The sequence below is a fragment of the Lepisma saccharinum genome, chromosome 28 (genome assembly GCF_977018435.1).
Source record: "Lepisma saccharinum chromosome 28, izLepSacc3.1, whole genome shotgun sequence".
In the NCBI taxonomy this organism is placed as follows: Eukaryota; Metazoa; Arthropoda; class Insecta; order Zygentoma; family Lepismatidae; genus Lepisma; species Lepisma saccharinum.
In genome coordinates, this window is record NC_139256.1 from 6538175 (window position 1) to 6556189 (window position 18015).

At 36.9% G+C, this 18015-nt stretch overlaps 1 protein-coding gene across 2 annotated transcripts in view; it reads left to right on the top strand.

Moving 5' to 3' along the window:
- Window positions 1-15093, top strand: part of LOC145980665 (schlafen-like protein 2) — a 32138-nt gene extending 17045 nt beyond the window's left edge. For both annotated transcript variants that reach the window (XM_083113719.1, XM_083113718.1), the window contains exons 3-6: window positions 2067-2297; window positions 5217-5313; window positions 7247-7408; window positions 14736-15093. In XM_083113719.1, the coding sequence (XP_082969845.1) occupies window positions 2067-2297; window positions 5217-5313; window positions 7247-7408; window positions 14736-14861 (616 nt within the window). In that variant the 3' untranslated portion in view covers window positions 14862-15093. The remainder of the gene's footprint in view (window positions 1-2066; window positions 2298-5216; window positions 5314-7246; window positions 7409-14735) is intronic.
- Window positions 15094-18015: the final 2922 nt, after the last annotated feature.

Below are 18015 nucleotides of genomic sequence, written 5' to 3' on the forward strand. Positions count from 1 at the left end.
CTTCTAGTGTTGGAGATGCTCCGGTTTCGTCATTGTAGTCCTCTTCTGGGTACTCCTCTCCATCACTCAATTCTAGATCTTGGGACCCATCTTCCACATTAAATAGTTTACTAAAGAATTCTGCCCATCTCTCTAACATCTCATTTTTTCTTCGTATTAGGTTTCCTACTTGGTCTTTACAGAAAGCTGTCTTCGGTTGGAAGCCTTTCCTTATATTCTTCAAGTTCCTCAATCCACTCTTTCTCAAAGTACCGTTTCTTTCTCCTGCACACTCTGTCTGCTTCCTTTCTTTTTAGTCTATATTGTTCTGTGTTATACCTGGTTTTCTAGTAAGCATTCTCTTTCGTGCATCATTTCTTTAATTTATTGCTGTTCTACACTCCTCATCAAACCATTCACCACTTCGGATCTTCGTCTTCTCTCCCAGTATCCCCTTTATTATACTCCATTTCTCTTCGATGCTTTCGCTTTCCTACCTTTGACTTCTTTGCTCAAGTTGGTTGCCTACCATTAAACGAAATTGGTTGACAATTGCTTCATCTATTTTTAACTTCTCATCATTCATACCTTGAGGTCACCTTCCCTTTTCTTCCATCCCTATATGTGGCTATTCACTGTCTGTATTTAATGCAGACTAAATAATGGTCCGAATCACTGTCTGCTCCTCGACAGCTATTTACTTGTAGTATGTCAGAGGCATTCCTTCTGTCTATCAGCACATGGTCAATTTGGTTTTGTGTTACACCATCGGGTGAGCACCATGTCATTTTCCTCACATTCTTCCTTTGATGCCAGGTGCTTCTAATTACCATTAAGTTACACATAGCCAGATCTATCAGTCTCAGACGGTTATCATTTGAAAATTCATGCAAACTTTCCTTTCTTATATTGTCTTGGAATGCTTCTTCACGTCCAACCTTGGCATTAAAATCTCCCATTATTATTTTAATGTCATGTTTTGGTATACGATCGATTACCTGATCCAACTGCTGGTAGAATCCATCCTTTTCATCTTCTTCTGCCTCTTCCGTTGGGGCATATACACATACTAAGGTAATGTTGAAGAACCTGGCTTTCATTCTGAACGTACATAGCCTCTCATTTATTGGCGTGATGTTCTTTACTACGGTTTTATATTTATTGTTTAGTAGGAATCCTGTGCCACCTCTTGTACTTTCACTGCTTCCACTATACATTAATGTATAATCCCCAGTAGATAACATTCCATTTCCTTGCCACTTTATCTCCTGCAATGCCGCTACTTTTATTCTGTATTTCTCCATTTCCTCCTTTAGGTTTCACAGTGCACCTGGTTTACATAATGTTCTAACGTTCCACTGGCCATGTAGATATCATTCTTCCGTTTACGTAGTCCTTTACCATGTCTGTATCTTTCCATAAAATCCATCCGGTTGTCATTGTTTCCGAGTTCCGTAACAATGTTTGTTTTATTGGATAGGGTCGTTAGTCCCATGCTCAACTCCAACCTGGAGGACTAGGTAGTTTGTTATCGAGGTTTTCTTCCTCTAGCCTTTGGAGAGCCAAATCCATTCACTGCAAGGCAGCAGTGTCTGGTTTTGGTCCACCCCGGGTATTTTATTCCCAGGTACCCACCGTATCTGGTGAGCATTCTCTTATCTGTCACCTAGGGAGGCGCCCGTTAGGAGACCAGCAACTCCGCACGGGAGTAATGCTTTTTACCAGTTATTTATTCACTTTCTGTAAGAACCTATGGACTAAAAATATAAATGCTATGTGAAAGCCCCCCTTTCATAATTCCGACGCTATTATAATCTGCTCGCTAGACACCCAGGGAAAGGTGTGGAAGAAGAGATTTGAAAGGATTAAAAAAGGAAAATAATCCAGAGGGCCGAGTAAAAGAAGGGAATTGGAGGCCACTTATGCAATCTTAGTTACCAAAAATGAAGAATTCATGAAGATGTCTACCAAGGGATATTTAGAATAAATTTTCTCAATAAGAGCATTGGAAAGTAGTTCAATTGTGTTACTTTCCGTAATTTGAAGACTCCCTAGAACTTTCTGAGGTTGAAATCGTCTCGTTGCAGAAACATTTGCGGTTTCCTGAATTCCGGTGTCGGTGGCTGCATCTTCATCGGGGTCCTGGATGGTGGCGAAGTGGAAGGAATAAAAATGACCACGTACCAGAAAGACCACTTCCTGATCAGCATGAAGGACACCATGGAGAGATTCAAGCCCCAAGTGCCTCCTCACCTGTACCACGTGTCTTTCGTGCCGGTTGTAGAACCAGGAGAAGAGGGGCTTATGCCTCGGAAATAGTACGGAATACATATGTTACTGCTCCTTTCTTACTGTTTTTTCCTGTTTTGTAATTTTTCAATGTTTTGGGCAAAATGAAATTATTACACAAAGAAACACTTTACTATTCAGCATATACAGTGGAACCCTGATTTTACGTTCATAGATTTTACATTTTCCAGCATTTATACATTCCATAAATATATGAAAACTGTTTCTGTAGTACAATTACAATATAGTGCAAAAAATCTAAGAATATTTACAATACACGAACAGAATTTTCCTGTTATATAACCATGTATACTGTAATTAGTTACATATCAGCATTGATCAGTGCAAAAATTATTGTTTGGTATATTAAAAAAAAAAAAAGTAAAGTGCTCCCCTGTGCTTAGCACCACACCATGAAGGTGTATAGGGGGTGTGGTGGTAACGTCCCACACTTTCTTGATCCGGTCGTGAGTGGGGGTGATGTGATCAGCATCACGCCCCTGACCACCTGTACCCCGCAGGGTTTCCTCCAGGTACCCATGTCATTCGATGCTGGGTGTATTGGAATTGGTAAATTTCCTGCTTTTTCACATCATTACAATCCATGTTTTGTTCCTATAATCTGTTGATATGAAATCACTTTTGCTTACATTGGCTAATTTCTCTCTCACCAAATATATTGTTTCAGAGAACAATTATATGTTGGAATTTTCTGTGAAAAATAGACTGCAGCATGACATGAGAAAGGATCTCCTGTACACATGAAGTGACAATAATAATAATTTAATTGATGCTACCTTTTCATTATATATTCTTTCATATTTCTAAAAATTAAAAATACAAAATTGCTTATTACTTACCTAAAATGAGTATCAATTTTGTACACCAACAACGTTTCGTGAACCATTGTTCCCTTATTCAGGTCCTATATTTCAGCTATCCGAAAATTTCCATAGCCTCGTCAATTCATACTGTCGTCAGGAAGAGGAATTGGTAAAGGCAATGGCGATTTTCGGATAGCTGAATTATAGGACCTGAATAAGGAAACAGTGGTTCACGAAACGTTGTCGGTGTACAAAATTGATACTCATTTTACGTAAGTAATAAATAATTTTTAATTTTTAGAAATACGAAAGAATATATATAGAAGTGAGTAAGTCGCACAAACCTGAAGTATGAATACCTTTCCATTCAGATTTCAAAATAATATTTATCACACAAGTAATGATCGTCTCTTGGCACATCCTTATATTATTCTCCAGCTTTCATAAGGTTACCAGATCGCTATAAACATAGGACATAATGTCCTAAAATGTAGGACATTGAGTCAAAATGTAGGACACAAAACATTCGCAATCAATAATACATATTTCTATAAAACACGTTAGAGAGTAATTGTAATGAAAGCAGACTCTCAACATTTGCAGTATGTCGTGTAATGGCAAACAAATATTCAGAAATTACCGTAAATGAAATGGTTCCACAAGTTTCATCTTGCGTAACTTTTAGTTGAATAACAAAAATTCTTGAGTTTTTCAGGCCTTTTTCTTCACTTTTTTTGTTTTTATTAACCTTTATTTATTCGACCCCTACTTAGGTGAAGTTGGAAATTAGCAATTAAGAAAATAAACATCTATTTAATGAAAAAACACCAAAAGGCCAGTTAAAATGAAAACTGAAGCTGTATAAGAGTTTTAGACCTATTTTATCTATTAATAAATACTAGACTGCATTTGGCAGACTGGCGAGGTTTTGGCATCTGGACTCACAGCCAGTATAATCTTATGTGGGGCTCGTGTTATCGTCCCTATATGTTTGTGATTGTCCCTTCATCCATCTTATCTTATCACCATTCATCCTCATCTTCGCAATTAGCCAAAGAGGCAGAAAAGTTAAGTATAATAAACTAAATCAACTAGTCAGTCATTGTGATAGCAAAAATTCTTGACCACAAGTAAAATTTCTGGACTATTTACTTCTTGACCTACTTGTTGATTTCTTTACTTTTTCTTGACTTTCATTACTTTCTTGACTGGTAGACACCCTAAATAACTTTGTTCTCTATACCCCTGCTTTACAATCCAAATAATGAGTTGAGTTTGGTTTGAGTTGAAGTTTTAAGTCCACTTTGTGCACAGTAAGGCTAATCGGGACTGGACCTACAGTTTAAAGTGGAATCCGAACCACTATGTGCCTCCACCGGGTATCGAACCCGGGACCCCTTGATTACAAGGCAATGACACTACCACTGCGCCATCGGGGAGGCCCTCCAAATAATGAATAACAATGGGAAACATCTTGTTCCATCAGTATCAACCCTAAGGCAAGAAATTGCCCCCATGCATTGAACAGTTACATCATCAATATGTGGCCTCAAAACTTGGTTCATTAATTGCTTCCATTGTTCTTCTAGCATAAACTTTTATTCTCTTTTTCGGCAATGATTGAATCAAAATAACTTCCACTATTGAGTTTGGGAGCACAGTCTATGGACTTGTAACTTGCATGATCTCTTCTTGTTCAATTGGAACACGTATTGTCCTAATTAATATTATGTGACGCTCAAAATGTAGGACATTCATGACATTTTTTCAAATTCCTCCCAGACGTCGGACATAAGGCTAAAATGTATGACATGTCCGGGAAAAACTGGACGTCTGGTAACCCTAAGCTTTGAGAACTTCATGTGGAGGATGATAGACAAAATTTGGACTTCAACCCAGATTCATTGAACACAACTACATTACTTGTGTGGAAAATATTATTTTAAATTAACCAAAAAATTCTAGTCACCACTAACTTCAAGATATTTTTTTTCCATTTAAAGAGAAGTAACTAATTCAAAGTTAAAGCATTTCAACTCAAGTTAGGAAATTATTCTAGAAAATTATTTTTACGTACAGTATTTATTTTAATCCTTAAAAATGCTTTTCTTTCCATCTTTACAGCTTCAAAGAACTTGAAGCTATTAGAAATGAACCACACATGCTTCGATCACATCGATACTGCTGGTGTGACACAGATGCCTTGGAACGCTTTAATTCAGTAAATATTGTTCTTGTTCTTCTACACTGCATTCTTCAGTCAAGGACGTTAAATAAATGTGTATAAATGTTATCAGAGTTGGTACTTGTTCATAGAGAATTTAATTTGATATTGCATATACAGCATGTTTCAAAATTATGTGAACAATTTCAGCCAGTTATATTTTATTCGTAAATTGTCAAAATAATATACAACTTCACAGATATGTAATATAACTGTCCAAGTTTAAGTTAACTCACAAATGCTAAACATGAACACCGTTCGTTACTCTGCACTCTTCAGTACGGTAATCTAGCTCCAGCCAGACACGTATCACCATGTTTCAGAATGTTCTAATCAATAATTTGCACCGCTGCGCTAATGCGGTGGATGTAATAGAGTTTTTTCGTAGTGGATCTTTATGAAATTGTGTACCAAACTTACGTTGCACGCTCACGACCGACGTACTCTCGCAAAATGCTTTCTCCTCAACATTGGGAGCCATTTTACAACTGGTCAGCCTGCCACCAGAATTTAGAACTACTGGCACTGTTCCAAAAAAAACTTCAGGATGTGTTCGAATATATTCAAACAGTGATTATGTTGTATTGCTTATGGAACGTATTTTTATCGTTCACATCATTTTTAAACACCCTGTATAATAGTAATATATAATTCGTGGCATAACAACCTGTAAGGGCCAGTCCCTATCTACTGACTGCCGGCCTCACTCCCACCAGAGGGTAATCATCCAACCAGTTACAGGGTGATGTGTGGTCAGCACGACAAACCCCCAGTTGTATTTTTTCTACTCATTCATAGCACCCCAATTTCCTCATAATGGTGGGTGGCCACCAGCCTTAAGGACCCCTGAACATGTAGCCAAAGCCCAAAGCTTGCACCTTAGACAACATGGCCACGGTATAGGACTGATGTTGCATATTGAAGCATATTTTAACTGCTTGCGTTATTACTACAGAGCATTCCCTGACATTCGCTACGAGACTCGGCAGCAAGCGGCCCGGCGTCAGCGCTCGTCTTTCCCGATGAACAGGTCCGCAGTTGCACGCTACAGTCTGTTTTTGTTTTTTTTCGCTTTCCTGCTTTCGCTCTCTTTCGCTTTATGTTGACATTGCAGACTGACACCAGTATAATCCTCCCTCGGAAGTTGTGTTGTGTCCGTGTGTTGAAGATTGTGGCTTAATATGGCACCACAAAAGTTTACATTACAACAAAGGATTTATCTTGTCGAGTGTTAATTCAGAAAGAGGAATTGTGGAGAAGTGCGACGACGTTTTGCAACGAAATTTCTTGGTGTTTCCTTTCCACATAGGACCACAAAAATAAACCTCATAAAAAAGTTTAGAGTAACAGGGTCAGTTCTGAATAAAAGTGGAAAGAAAAACCAAGTATACAAAGACAATCCGCACACCATCCGTGAGTTAAAAGAGAGCCTTGTACGAGAAATCGGGAGAATTACAGTAGACGAACTTGCACGTGTAAATGCCAATTTCCTTCGGAGATGCCAGGAATGTGTTGCAGCAAAGGGGCATCATTTTCAACACCTGTAGTCAAGGTTAGTACACAATATGAAAACTGTAATTTTAATAGCAGACTCTAGCGACTGTCGCGGACCCCGTTCACCGGGAAAGACAAGCACTGATGCCGGGCTGCTTGCCGCCGAGTCTCGTAGTGAATGTCAGGGAATGCTCTGTAGGTACACTTTTATTGCTACGTATTTTTATTGTTGTTTCTCTCAAATGTGTTAAAATATTGTGAAAACGTAAGCTTTAACCACTGAAAGTAATGATTATTGATGATAATCAAATTTACTAAAAACTTTATAAGCAAATATTTTTCACAGATATTGATACATGTACGATTATTACATTTTTGCCTGTAGATTTTGAATACTGTGTGCATCATTCACGTGTATTTTTTCTTGAATTCGTAGGGTTTCATTTCCATCTCGTACCTGATTGAGATAGTCATCAAACCTTTGGATCTCAAGGATGAGGTGGTGCGAAAATTGATGCCTACGCATTTACCTCTGCTACCAATCTTTCAGTCAGAAGATGGGAGCTGCTACTTCAGAAAACATGCCACGCTGACAAAAGTAAGGATACTGTGCTATTTCTTGTGTTCACGTCACAACTTTCTACTTGTCCACCGTGAAATGATCAAATCCAGAATTTCGCTAACCGAGAGCAGCCAACGTACAGAGTCCTATACCACTTAAACAAGCCAAGCAGTGGTAAAAATTAAGAAGCAATACACAAAAGTTTGTTTCTCCAGGATCAGAGGTTTTCACTATGCAGATGGTGACCCCCACCTCACCCTCCAGAGGACTTGTGAGGGCAAGGGTTAAGTGGGTGAGGCAAGGTTAAGTCGTGGGAGTGATGACAAACTGTGCTCATGACACATAGAGCTAAAACTAACAAAAAAATCTTCAACAGAGGACAGTGAACCATATTTGGCTAGCAATGTTGCCATCTCTTTATCAGCTACGGGTTCAGTTAGTAGCCAACCTCCCTGACGAAGCTGTTAGCACAACATGCTACAACACCAGGAGTCGCGGATTCAAATTCCAGTCTGGCATAGATGATCTTTGCGAGTGTCCCTTCATCAATTTCATCATATCATTAGTCATAGTCAGGGTGAATAAAAATCATTTTCGATGATTTTTTAAATTTAAATCTGAGTTTTTTTATTTAAATCATTTTTTTTAAAACATCACACTTAAAAAGTGCTGGTATGGATTTTGGCACCATACATATAGAATTTTTTTTTTTTACAGAAAGGCTTTATCTACTAAACAGCTCTAAAATATTTGAATAACTTGATTAAATAAAAAATTAATGAAATAAGAACTACACTCACGATTAACTTTAAACACTACAATTGGCTGGTCTGCCAGGGGTGTGAGAGAATGAAAGACAAGGATAGAGGAACATTAAAACTCCTTTCCGATACCATACTACTCCTCGCTGTAACTCCTTTTGTAATGTTCGGTAACAACTATTCACGCCATAACTTTCTTATTTCAACAACTTGTATAATTCTGAGGCACCGACTGTGCACGCGGTAGATTTCAGATACTGACTGTGTTAAGAAATATTCTCCCGAGCTATTTAAACAAAATTCGAACTTCGGCCGTTGAGAGACCGCGTCTCTCAATAACGGTGTTTTCCTGCGATTCCGGAAGAATTCGTATCAGCGGTTTTTTACATCCGCTGAAGATCGCAGGTGGCATTTGCTTGAAGGAAGCTCTTTCCAGCTTCTTTCATACTCGGACCCTTTTTATGAAATAATTAAAGTATCGGACTATGGAGCCCGGGGTCCCGGATTCGAGTCATGCCGAAGGCATGATACGATACATATAGAATTTTTTTTTTTACAGAAAGGCTTTATCTAGTAAACAGCTCTAAAATATTTGAATAGCTTGATTAAATAAAAAAATACATGTAAATATACATTGTTTTTCTGATACTATATATATACTATGTACTATGTAAATGTTTCTTGAGTTTATTAATGACACTATAATACATAATTTCACTAACTTTTCTTCCAGTGAAAATAAAATATTCTGGATATACCCTATAATTGTAACTTAAAATATTTTTTAAAATCTTTGTAGCTGAATTTTGGCAATGTTTTAATGATAGTTTGCAAAATATCAGTGTGCCATTTTATTTACAGTTTAATGATAATGACACTATTTATGGTTTAGCATGATTAGTATTTTGTATATTATCCTACACAAAATGTTTGCTATTTTTGCTTATAAAAATCATTCAATATTAAATGAAGAGAATTTAAGTGTTTTTACAGTTTACATATTATATTTCCTCTCATATCAGCTTCACCCCATCAGTACATATATTTTATTTCCTTTATTTTCCTTTCTTAGAGCCTAAGAAACACCATTGAATGATTATGAGATTAATGTACTTTCTGATATCTACATTATTCTGTAAATTATTTATTTAAAGTGATTTAAATCCCTATTTAAATTAATCCACCTTGGTCATAGTGGTTGAAAGTTCAGTTCTTGCACTTGGAACGGCCATTGTGTTGTCACAAGCCGCAGGCATCATGCCTGATGGGCAGATTGGCATTTTAAGTTTATTTTTCCTGGAATACCCAGACACATCTCAAAGGTGTTCACCATCCAGAAAGTGACCCCTCATGAGGGCAGACTTTACCCTTTGGAAGACTTGTGATGGTGAGGGAGGGCAAGTTATAAGGGCGAGGGGGAGGGGTTGATTTAAAATGAACACCTCTGTTCAGGATAGGGTGTGGATTGTAGGAATTTCGGCCTTTTTTCAAAGTTCCTAACAAAGCAGTTTTTTCTTGATTGTGTATGTCCTTGTTTGTTCAGTCGACTGCCATATGGCTTTCTATGCAGTGATCAGAAAACTGCTACCAAAAAGTATGTTCGCTACACCTCCTCGTGTACGCTACTGTAGCTGTAGCAAAAATAATTGCTACAATTTTGTCATGTGTTTATGCATAAATGTTAATACCACTTTCTAATCATTTATTCATCACTGCTATTTTTTAAACTGAAAGATTTGAAGACTGGTCTAGCATGAAGAGTAAGCCAGATTAAGCTGTACGCTGCTCTACCACCTACCCCAAGGCATTAGGTACATATTGCTTTAAGTGTTTCTGTCCTTTTTTGTTTAATGTCTGCTTTCATTGATTTGTTCAAACTTTCTTGCCTAACCAGTTTCAGATTACCATTAGTGTTAATATTTGCATGTCATAACTAGCAAGTGGATTTTTAGGTAAAAACATATTTTTTCTCTTGCTTCCGAAGTTGGCCAAACTCTGTAGGAGTGCTGATCTTAATGGTTGCAATGTAATCTGTGGAGTCTTATTTCGCATAAAAATACACAATTTTACCTTTAGCACATAGATCACTTATTTCTATGGAAACAACATAAAATATGCATATTTTAGACATTCCAGACAAAATAAAGTTTCCGAATTTATCGTGTAAATGCATATTTTGGAGTTAAATGCACAAAAAAGATGAAAAGTGCAATAAATTACTATCCTATTTGCGACTCCAGAACAAATAATTTTGAAGCTTTTGCCTGTGTTGTGAATGGGTTTGACAAAATTAGCACATCAACCATTCCTGATTTATTGAGAGATTGATGTTTACTAAATGATTTGTGGTTCCTGTCTGCGTATCTAAGTTTTTGTGAGGTATGATAGAAAAATCGAAAACTTCCACACAACTGCTTTGCAAGAAAATAAAGGACATTAGTTCATTTGAAAGGAAATCAAACTCTATAAGACACTTAGAGACAAAGATTAATTCGTATTTTCAAAAAATTAATCAAAATTACAAAACTTTTGTACTTACATGTAGCGAGTATCTATAACAACAGTCAGTACGGGGAAGTGAACAAGCGGGCGTCTTTTTAACGTTTTAATTGTATATAGGTTTTTAGATCGAGAACTTTTTACAGCTATGGTTTTAAACAAACAAGGGAACATGGAGGTAGTAAAGGTTTTAGAAAAAAATTCCAAATTCTGCCTTCACCTAAACTGTACAGTTTGTTTGAGATTATTTGACGTGGCTATGACATATTTCTGGTAGCCGAGAAAAATAACTTGAAGAAACGTCGTTTGAAATAATAGATACTCGCTACACGGAAGTACAAAAGTTTTGTATTTTTTATTAATTTTTTGAAAATACGAATTAATCTATATAAGAGTGAGTAAATTATGAACTTAGAGACAAATTCCCAAAAAATCTGTTTGAAAAAAAGCACAGTACCAAAAACTACATAAAATTGCCAGGTTCTGGAGAGTGAACATGTAGTTGATATTGATGTTCTGTGTGAGCATCAGTGACGATGCTACATAAAGGGCAACTAGGGCACTGCCCCACATCAATTTTAACATAAAAAGTTTATCTGAAGAGACGATCAGTATATACGCGTAAATATTTTTTTTGTTTTTTCCCTCAACCCCTACGTTGCTGCAACCAGACTTACAGGGTTTGCACCCTGTGCGAGGTTAATATATTTCTGCATCCTGTTGGAGAGAGTCCAATCTCGGCTCTGCCCCGGAGACGTGATGTCACTGACTGATCCAAACATTTACACCAGATCCAAACATTTACACCATAGGCAAGGGACGGTCCCCTCACAATGGAAAAGCACAAAATTCGTAGCCATCTCTGGGCAGTGAACGAGGTGCCCTGCCCATTCATGTTTGCCTCCTTCACCGTTCAGTGTTTCCAATGCTTGGCAGGCAGTTCATTCGTTCTTCCAGCCTGCAAGATAGAAAAAATCCCTCGAATGCTTTTCTTCGCGCTTGTTCCGGCGACCTGAAGTTGACAACACTTTTTATTGCACAAACTAGTCCCTCGTATTTTTAAAAAGATCCTCCTTCCTTTCCATTGTAATACGAATTTGGATTTGAGTTAGTGTGTGAGTTTGCGTTGCATTCCGTCTGTGCGTATTGGTCGCTTATGAAATAATTAGTTTTTCGCAATTTTATAGTTACTGTACGTGTTTATTTATTTGGGTAATTGTGTCTGTGTTCCAGCAACTTGACAAGCAGAATATCTTCCTAAATATAAACGAACTTTTTGGGGGTACATGGCCAATGTAAAGTGTTGTAACTGAACTTAATGCTGCATCATCTTCCTAGTTAGTCATTGATATTAGTGGATACTTGGTGAATATGACATTGAATCATGTAGAAACTTTAATATCTACGCCTTTCAATTCATTGACAATGGAAGAGAAACTGCAGTGTAACATTTTCCTAATCATTCCAGTATCTACCCAAAGTTTAGTTACTGCAAGCATATAGGGTTACGACGTCAGTATTTGAGTTTTTTTTTTTATTCATGTAATTTGTTCCATATGTTGCTGATTTTTCGTATTCCTACGTAGTGAGTATTTAATGCTCTTTGGAGAGATATCTTGATCAGAATGTTAATTTTAGTCATCGTCTTCTGATTCACAAATTATGCAATAAATTCAACATTCATGGCAAATTTCTCACCCTTCTCACAGATTACCTTAGCGATCGCCAACAACGTGTCGTTCTTCCTGGAACTGTTTCTAACTTTCTTCCTGTCCTCTCTGGAGTTCCACAGGGTAGTGTTCTAGGACCTCTCTTGTTCTTATTATTCGCCGATGACCTTGCCGACCATCTCACAGCTCCCTCTAGCAATTACCTTCTTTTCGCAGATGACTGTAAAATTTTCAGGGATATCTCCACTTCCGACGATACTCATCTTCTTCAGAATGACATAGCAACATTTACTTCCTGGTGCCTGACTAGCAACATTTACTTCCTGGTGCCTGACATGGGACCTTACATTACATCCTGACAAGTGTACTACTCTCACTATCTCTCTCAAGAAGAATCTGTTAAAGTCATCTTACTCCATCGCTGGCAATAACATCAAAGCAGTATCCTCTCACAAAGACCTAGGCATTGTTTTCGACCAAAAGCTCACATTTGAGGAACATATTTTATGCACCACAAAAAAGGCCATGCGTCTCTTAGGTTTACTCTACCGTTTCACTGAAATTAGTGACATCTCAGCCCTCACCTTGTACTTCAAATCATTCATCTCCCCAATAATAGAATACTGCTCTCCCGTCTGGTCCATGGCATGTCCCACTCACCTCTCCAGAATCGATTCAGTCTTTAACTTCTTCCTAGCTATAGTCCGTCACAGGGTTCCCTCATTACGCAATTTTTCATCTCCGCATCTCTTGTCTTTTCTAAACTTACAAACTGCTTATCAGCGACGTTTGCAGAATGATTTCAGTTACTTATACAAAATTGTGAATGGCAAAATCCGCTGCAACACACTCCTTGAGGAATTCCACTTTAGAGTACCTATGCGCACAACTCGCAATACAAGGTTATTTTATACAAAAAAACCTAGACTGGAAATTCAAAAAAGATCTCTCTTTTATAGACCTGCCACACAATACAATGATCTCCCCTCAAATATTGATATATTTTCCTCCGAGTTTGCCTTTCGGTCTTCTATCAGAAGAAATACTTGTAATTAATATCACATAGTGCCATCTCTTACTTATTTGTTTGTTCATTTGCTATTCACTTTTTTGTTGTTTTGTTACTCTTAATTATTTCTTATTTATTTTTATTTATTTATTTTATTTTTTATCTTTATGCTTATTATAATTATTGCTTTCTCATTGTTGACAATTTCAGTGTAAAATGGCCACCTGTGCTGTATCTGAAATTTTCTCAAATAAATAAACAAATAAATAAATAAATTTACTTACTCCATATCAACGAACTCCCTTCAAAAACCTTAAAGAGGAATATAGAGGTAAACTGCCCCCCCTCCCCACCCAAAAGAAAAATGTGCCCTGCCTGACGGAAAAGGCACGCGCCGCCCCTGGTGAGCATGACATTTCACACTTCAAATATGCACATCTGATTACATGTGATGTGGAAAGGTTGTTTTCACAATACAAGATATTCTTCAGAGATAATCAATGTGCATTTTTAATGGACAATTTGGAGATGTGCTTTGCTGTTCATTTTAATCAACAGAATGCAACAAGCATCTGGCAAAGCATGTGGAATTTGTAACTTAGGAAAACTTTCACATGCAAAAAATTTTCAAAAGTCTGTATCTTCATTGTGTTTAACACACTTATAGAAAATCGAAAAAATTGCTGCATCAGTCATAAATTGACATGTTCTTCCTTTATACATGCGAAAACAGCAACAAATTAGGTTAAACAAAGAATCTGACCCACAGCACTTGAAAAAGTGAAAAAGAAACAAAACACTGTTGAGATTGACTAAGTTGATCAAAAGATTGCTCATTTTTCCAATTGTGTTACATACACACAAGAATAACCATTGAAATTCTATATTGAAAAAAACAAGAACTAATACGAACATATATTCCAACTACTTAGCTGCTTTATGGTTGAGTTAGTTCTTTTTATACAATAATAATAATAAAAAGAAGTTCTTCTGACTTATTTATTAAGATAAATTTGACTTCAGTAGTGTGCATTAGAATTCCAAAGGAATTCAGTTCAAATGTGCTATTTTTCCAATGCATTTCTAAATCACAGGAAATGGGTGTCTAGAATTAAACTACATATGCTGAGAGTCAAAAAATGAATTTATAATATATTAATTCTACAATATATACAAACTTACAATTGGATACAATTCACCAATTGGAAATTGTCTTGCATTTCCAATTGGTTTCCATTGAGATTCCGATACCTTTATTGGGCATCCGATAGAATTCAATTCATTCCAATTGAAACTAATTCAATCCCAATCAGCTGGGATTAATAACATGCTTTTCCAATGGTTATTTCTTCAGTGAAACGCCTCTTAGTGGGTGAGTATGTCACAATGTATATTCCTGATTTTTTATTATTGTTGTCTTTCAGTATTCTTTCCAAGATATAGAAGAAATGACCAAAGAGGAAGTTGGAGATTATTATTACCCACAGCTTCTGGAAGCTCGGAAATACAATGTGATGTTAAAATATTTTCTGCAGAAGTTAAAGGGTTAAGATAAAAAGAACTTTGTGCTTACAAGAAACGGATGCATATTTTTTACATTGTATTATTTCTGTGCTTCTCTTTTCCTAATTCATATATATGCATCCATACATAACAAGAATGAAGCGCAAGAAACAAGTGTGAATTCAGTTCAGTATTATTAGTTTTAATCACCTGAGCTTTGTATTTTAAGGGTATTGGCGTTGTGTTCTTTGTCCAAAAAATAAAAATATTTTTATATGATCTGTAATAGTGTACATTGTTTTTTACACTCATACGTACTGAAATATTTTAAATTCATGAGTTTTTCATAAGAATATAAATTACTAATTTTAGTTACTCACAAAGATTACGAGCCAGCACGCCCACCCTGAGAAGTCTGGGAAAAGTTCATGCAAATTGAATGGTTAAATTGTTGATATTTTATAACAAATATTATTTTCTGTAATGTATAGGGTGTAAGTTACAGCAATTAACTGCCATGTTCAACAAAATAACAAGATAGAAAATTTTTGTTGCCGAAAAATTTTGCCATTTTCCGACTTGGTTGTGATATTTTCAGGAAACATCAAATTCTACACCCTTAAGTGATTATTTTTGCCCTTCTGAATAAAAATTGTTAATTTCAAGAATATTTATATATTTATAGTGCAGAAAATACTTTTAAATATTATTATCCTTTGGAATGTTATAACTGTTCGTGATCCCGAAAAGCCGGGAAATGATTTCCCGATTCATGCACCAGCATTTTGAATTACTTTTCTTATAGTACCTTTCGACACATAAAAACATGGATCCGAGGTATCATGAAGGAGAGCAGATCAAGTGGTCTCTGATATCTGTGCATTGTGAAAAATGGACATGTTTATGAAAAGGAAGTAAGGCGTTTATTTAAATAGTTGATTCAAGTCTGAACATGTCAAGAATGCCAAAGTATTTTCAATTCAATTTTAATTTTATGATTTATAAAATAACAATAATAATAATAATAATAAAAGATAAAACATAAGTGTATATGACTGAAGGGCAAGATGTAAAATCTTACTCTGCTCCCCTGAGAAATAATACTGTGGGGGTTCTTGAGCATGGGTGTTATTTGTGAGTGTCCATCATCCTCATGTTTAGCCAAAAGTTGCAGAAAAGTGATGCGAAGTAACAGAAATATGAAATACAAAACACATACAGTGAAACCTCGATTTTACGTTCATCACCAAGGTGGAAAAACTTGAAATACAGGAAAACATAAAATCGGGAAAGAAAAGCACTTTTAAATAACTTACTATAGTACTTTGTTTAGCTATTGGAGCACATAGTGGTGCCTCAATGACAGGCCCTTAGCAAGGCAGGGAGGGGAGGCCCCCTTCTGGTATTGCCGCCAGCCCCCGTGACGAGAGAGAGAGACACCACCTTTCACCTCTGACCTTTCCCCTTTCGGAGGAGGAGAGAGGAAAGGGGGAGGAAACAAGTTGGGAAGGAGGAAAAGTATTCTTTCTTCCTTCTTCTGAAAAGAGAGAGAGAAAGAGAGGCACCCCCTCCCCCCCAAGAAGAAGAGAAGGAAGGGAGAGAGAGAGAGAGAGAGAGAGAGAGAAATCCTTATTTCTTTCTCGTCTCTCTCTAGGGAGAGAGAGAAATCCTTATTTCTTTCTCGTCTCTCTCTAGGGAGAGAGAGAGAGAGATAGGGGGAGAGATCAAAGATGGGAAGAGAGAGAAGGTAGAGAGATTGGAAGAAAAAGAGAGAGAGAGTAAGAAGCTTCCCTTCCCACAGAGAGAGAGAGAGAGAGAGAGGGAGACACTTTCTTTCTCTCTCTCTCTCCTTTGGAAGAAGAAGAATAGGAGAAAGAGAGAGAGAGAGATAAGAGGAGAGGAGGAGAAGAGGGGAGTGAGAGAGAGTTGCAGTAAAAATATGGACAGCAGATATAATTTTGCTCAAAACTTGGTGAAGGATAAATCCACAGAACATGAACAGCAGATATTACATTCGTTCATCTTGTTTATGAACAGAAGTTTAAGTAGCGGAAACTTGAATTTAGAAGATTCTCTAGACTAGAGTGAGTTCTTTCATAAGGGGAGCTTCTTTACCTGTACCTTCGGTGTTCTGTTGTGGCCTCCCCTTTAGACAGAAATCTGTTAATTTTGACATCATCTGCATTCCTTCCAAATCTGTATCAAAGGTCATTCCCAAGTTTTGGGAATGAATGAGAGTTTTATTGTTTCGGCGGGGGTGGAATGTACGGTAGGCTATATAATTGAATACTGCGCATGTTTTCTTGCATTATATAAATATCTGTATCATCAAAAATAGTATGGAGTGTGTAGTAAGGGATGATGTCAGTAGCAGTCAATTAACACTTGAAGATATGTTTTAGAAGATATAGAAAAAAAATAGTATTAGCATATTTCTAAAGTTTATATTTTATATTAACTTAATGACACCCCCTACACACACATAATTTGCCCTCATTTAATACGGTTACTCTCTCGAAAAATTAACTTTGTTTACAAAGCCCCCTGATAACCCATGAGCCCCCCCCCCCCCTGGAGATCAATTCAATGAGCAAGAATTTGAAACTTTTAGGAGATAGAAATGGTCAGTTTAAAAGCTTTATAAATTTAAATTTGTTTGTTACATCAGGAAGCATTTAGTACTGTTGTATAGAGAAAGTCTTCAAGTTTACGACCTCCGCTTTTCGTTTGTCTTAGTGATGTCAGCATCACGTGAGCACATTGACGTAAGTCGAGCAGTATGGCCGCTAGCCAGGTGGAGAAGGCTTTCTGCATGATTGAATTTACAAAAACAAATTCTGTTACTATCGTGCAGCGTCGTTTTAGAACAATGTATGGTAAAGAACCACTCGCAAGACAGTCAATCCATGATTGGAGCAAGAAATTTAGTCTGTGCAAGGGGAAAGTAGTGTTTGGCTTGAACTGGACTATCGCATTGATATCTGTCGCATTACAAAAAGATCACACATAGAACACTTGTAACTTACCAATGTTAACTTCAGGATGCAATCTTCAAACCATGTGAGTATTTCAGCCATATTATTAAGACACTTCTTTCTGTAAAACTTTGAAAGTGTCCCCTTCTTTTAGGCTAACCCTGTACGTCTAGCATTGAAATGTTGATGCTTCACAGTTCTAAGTTATACATGTAGCTACATTTCC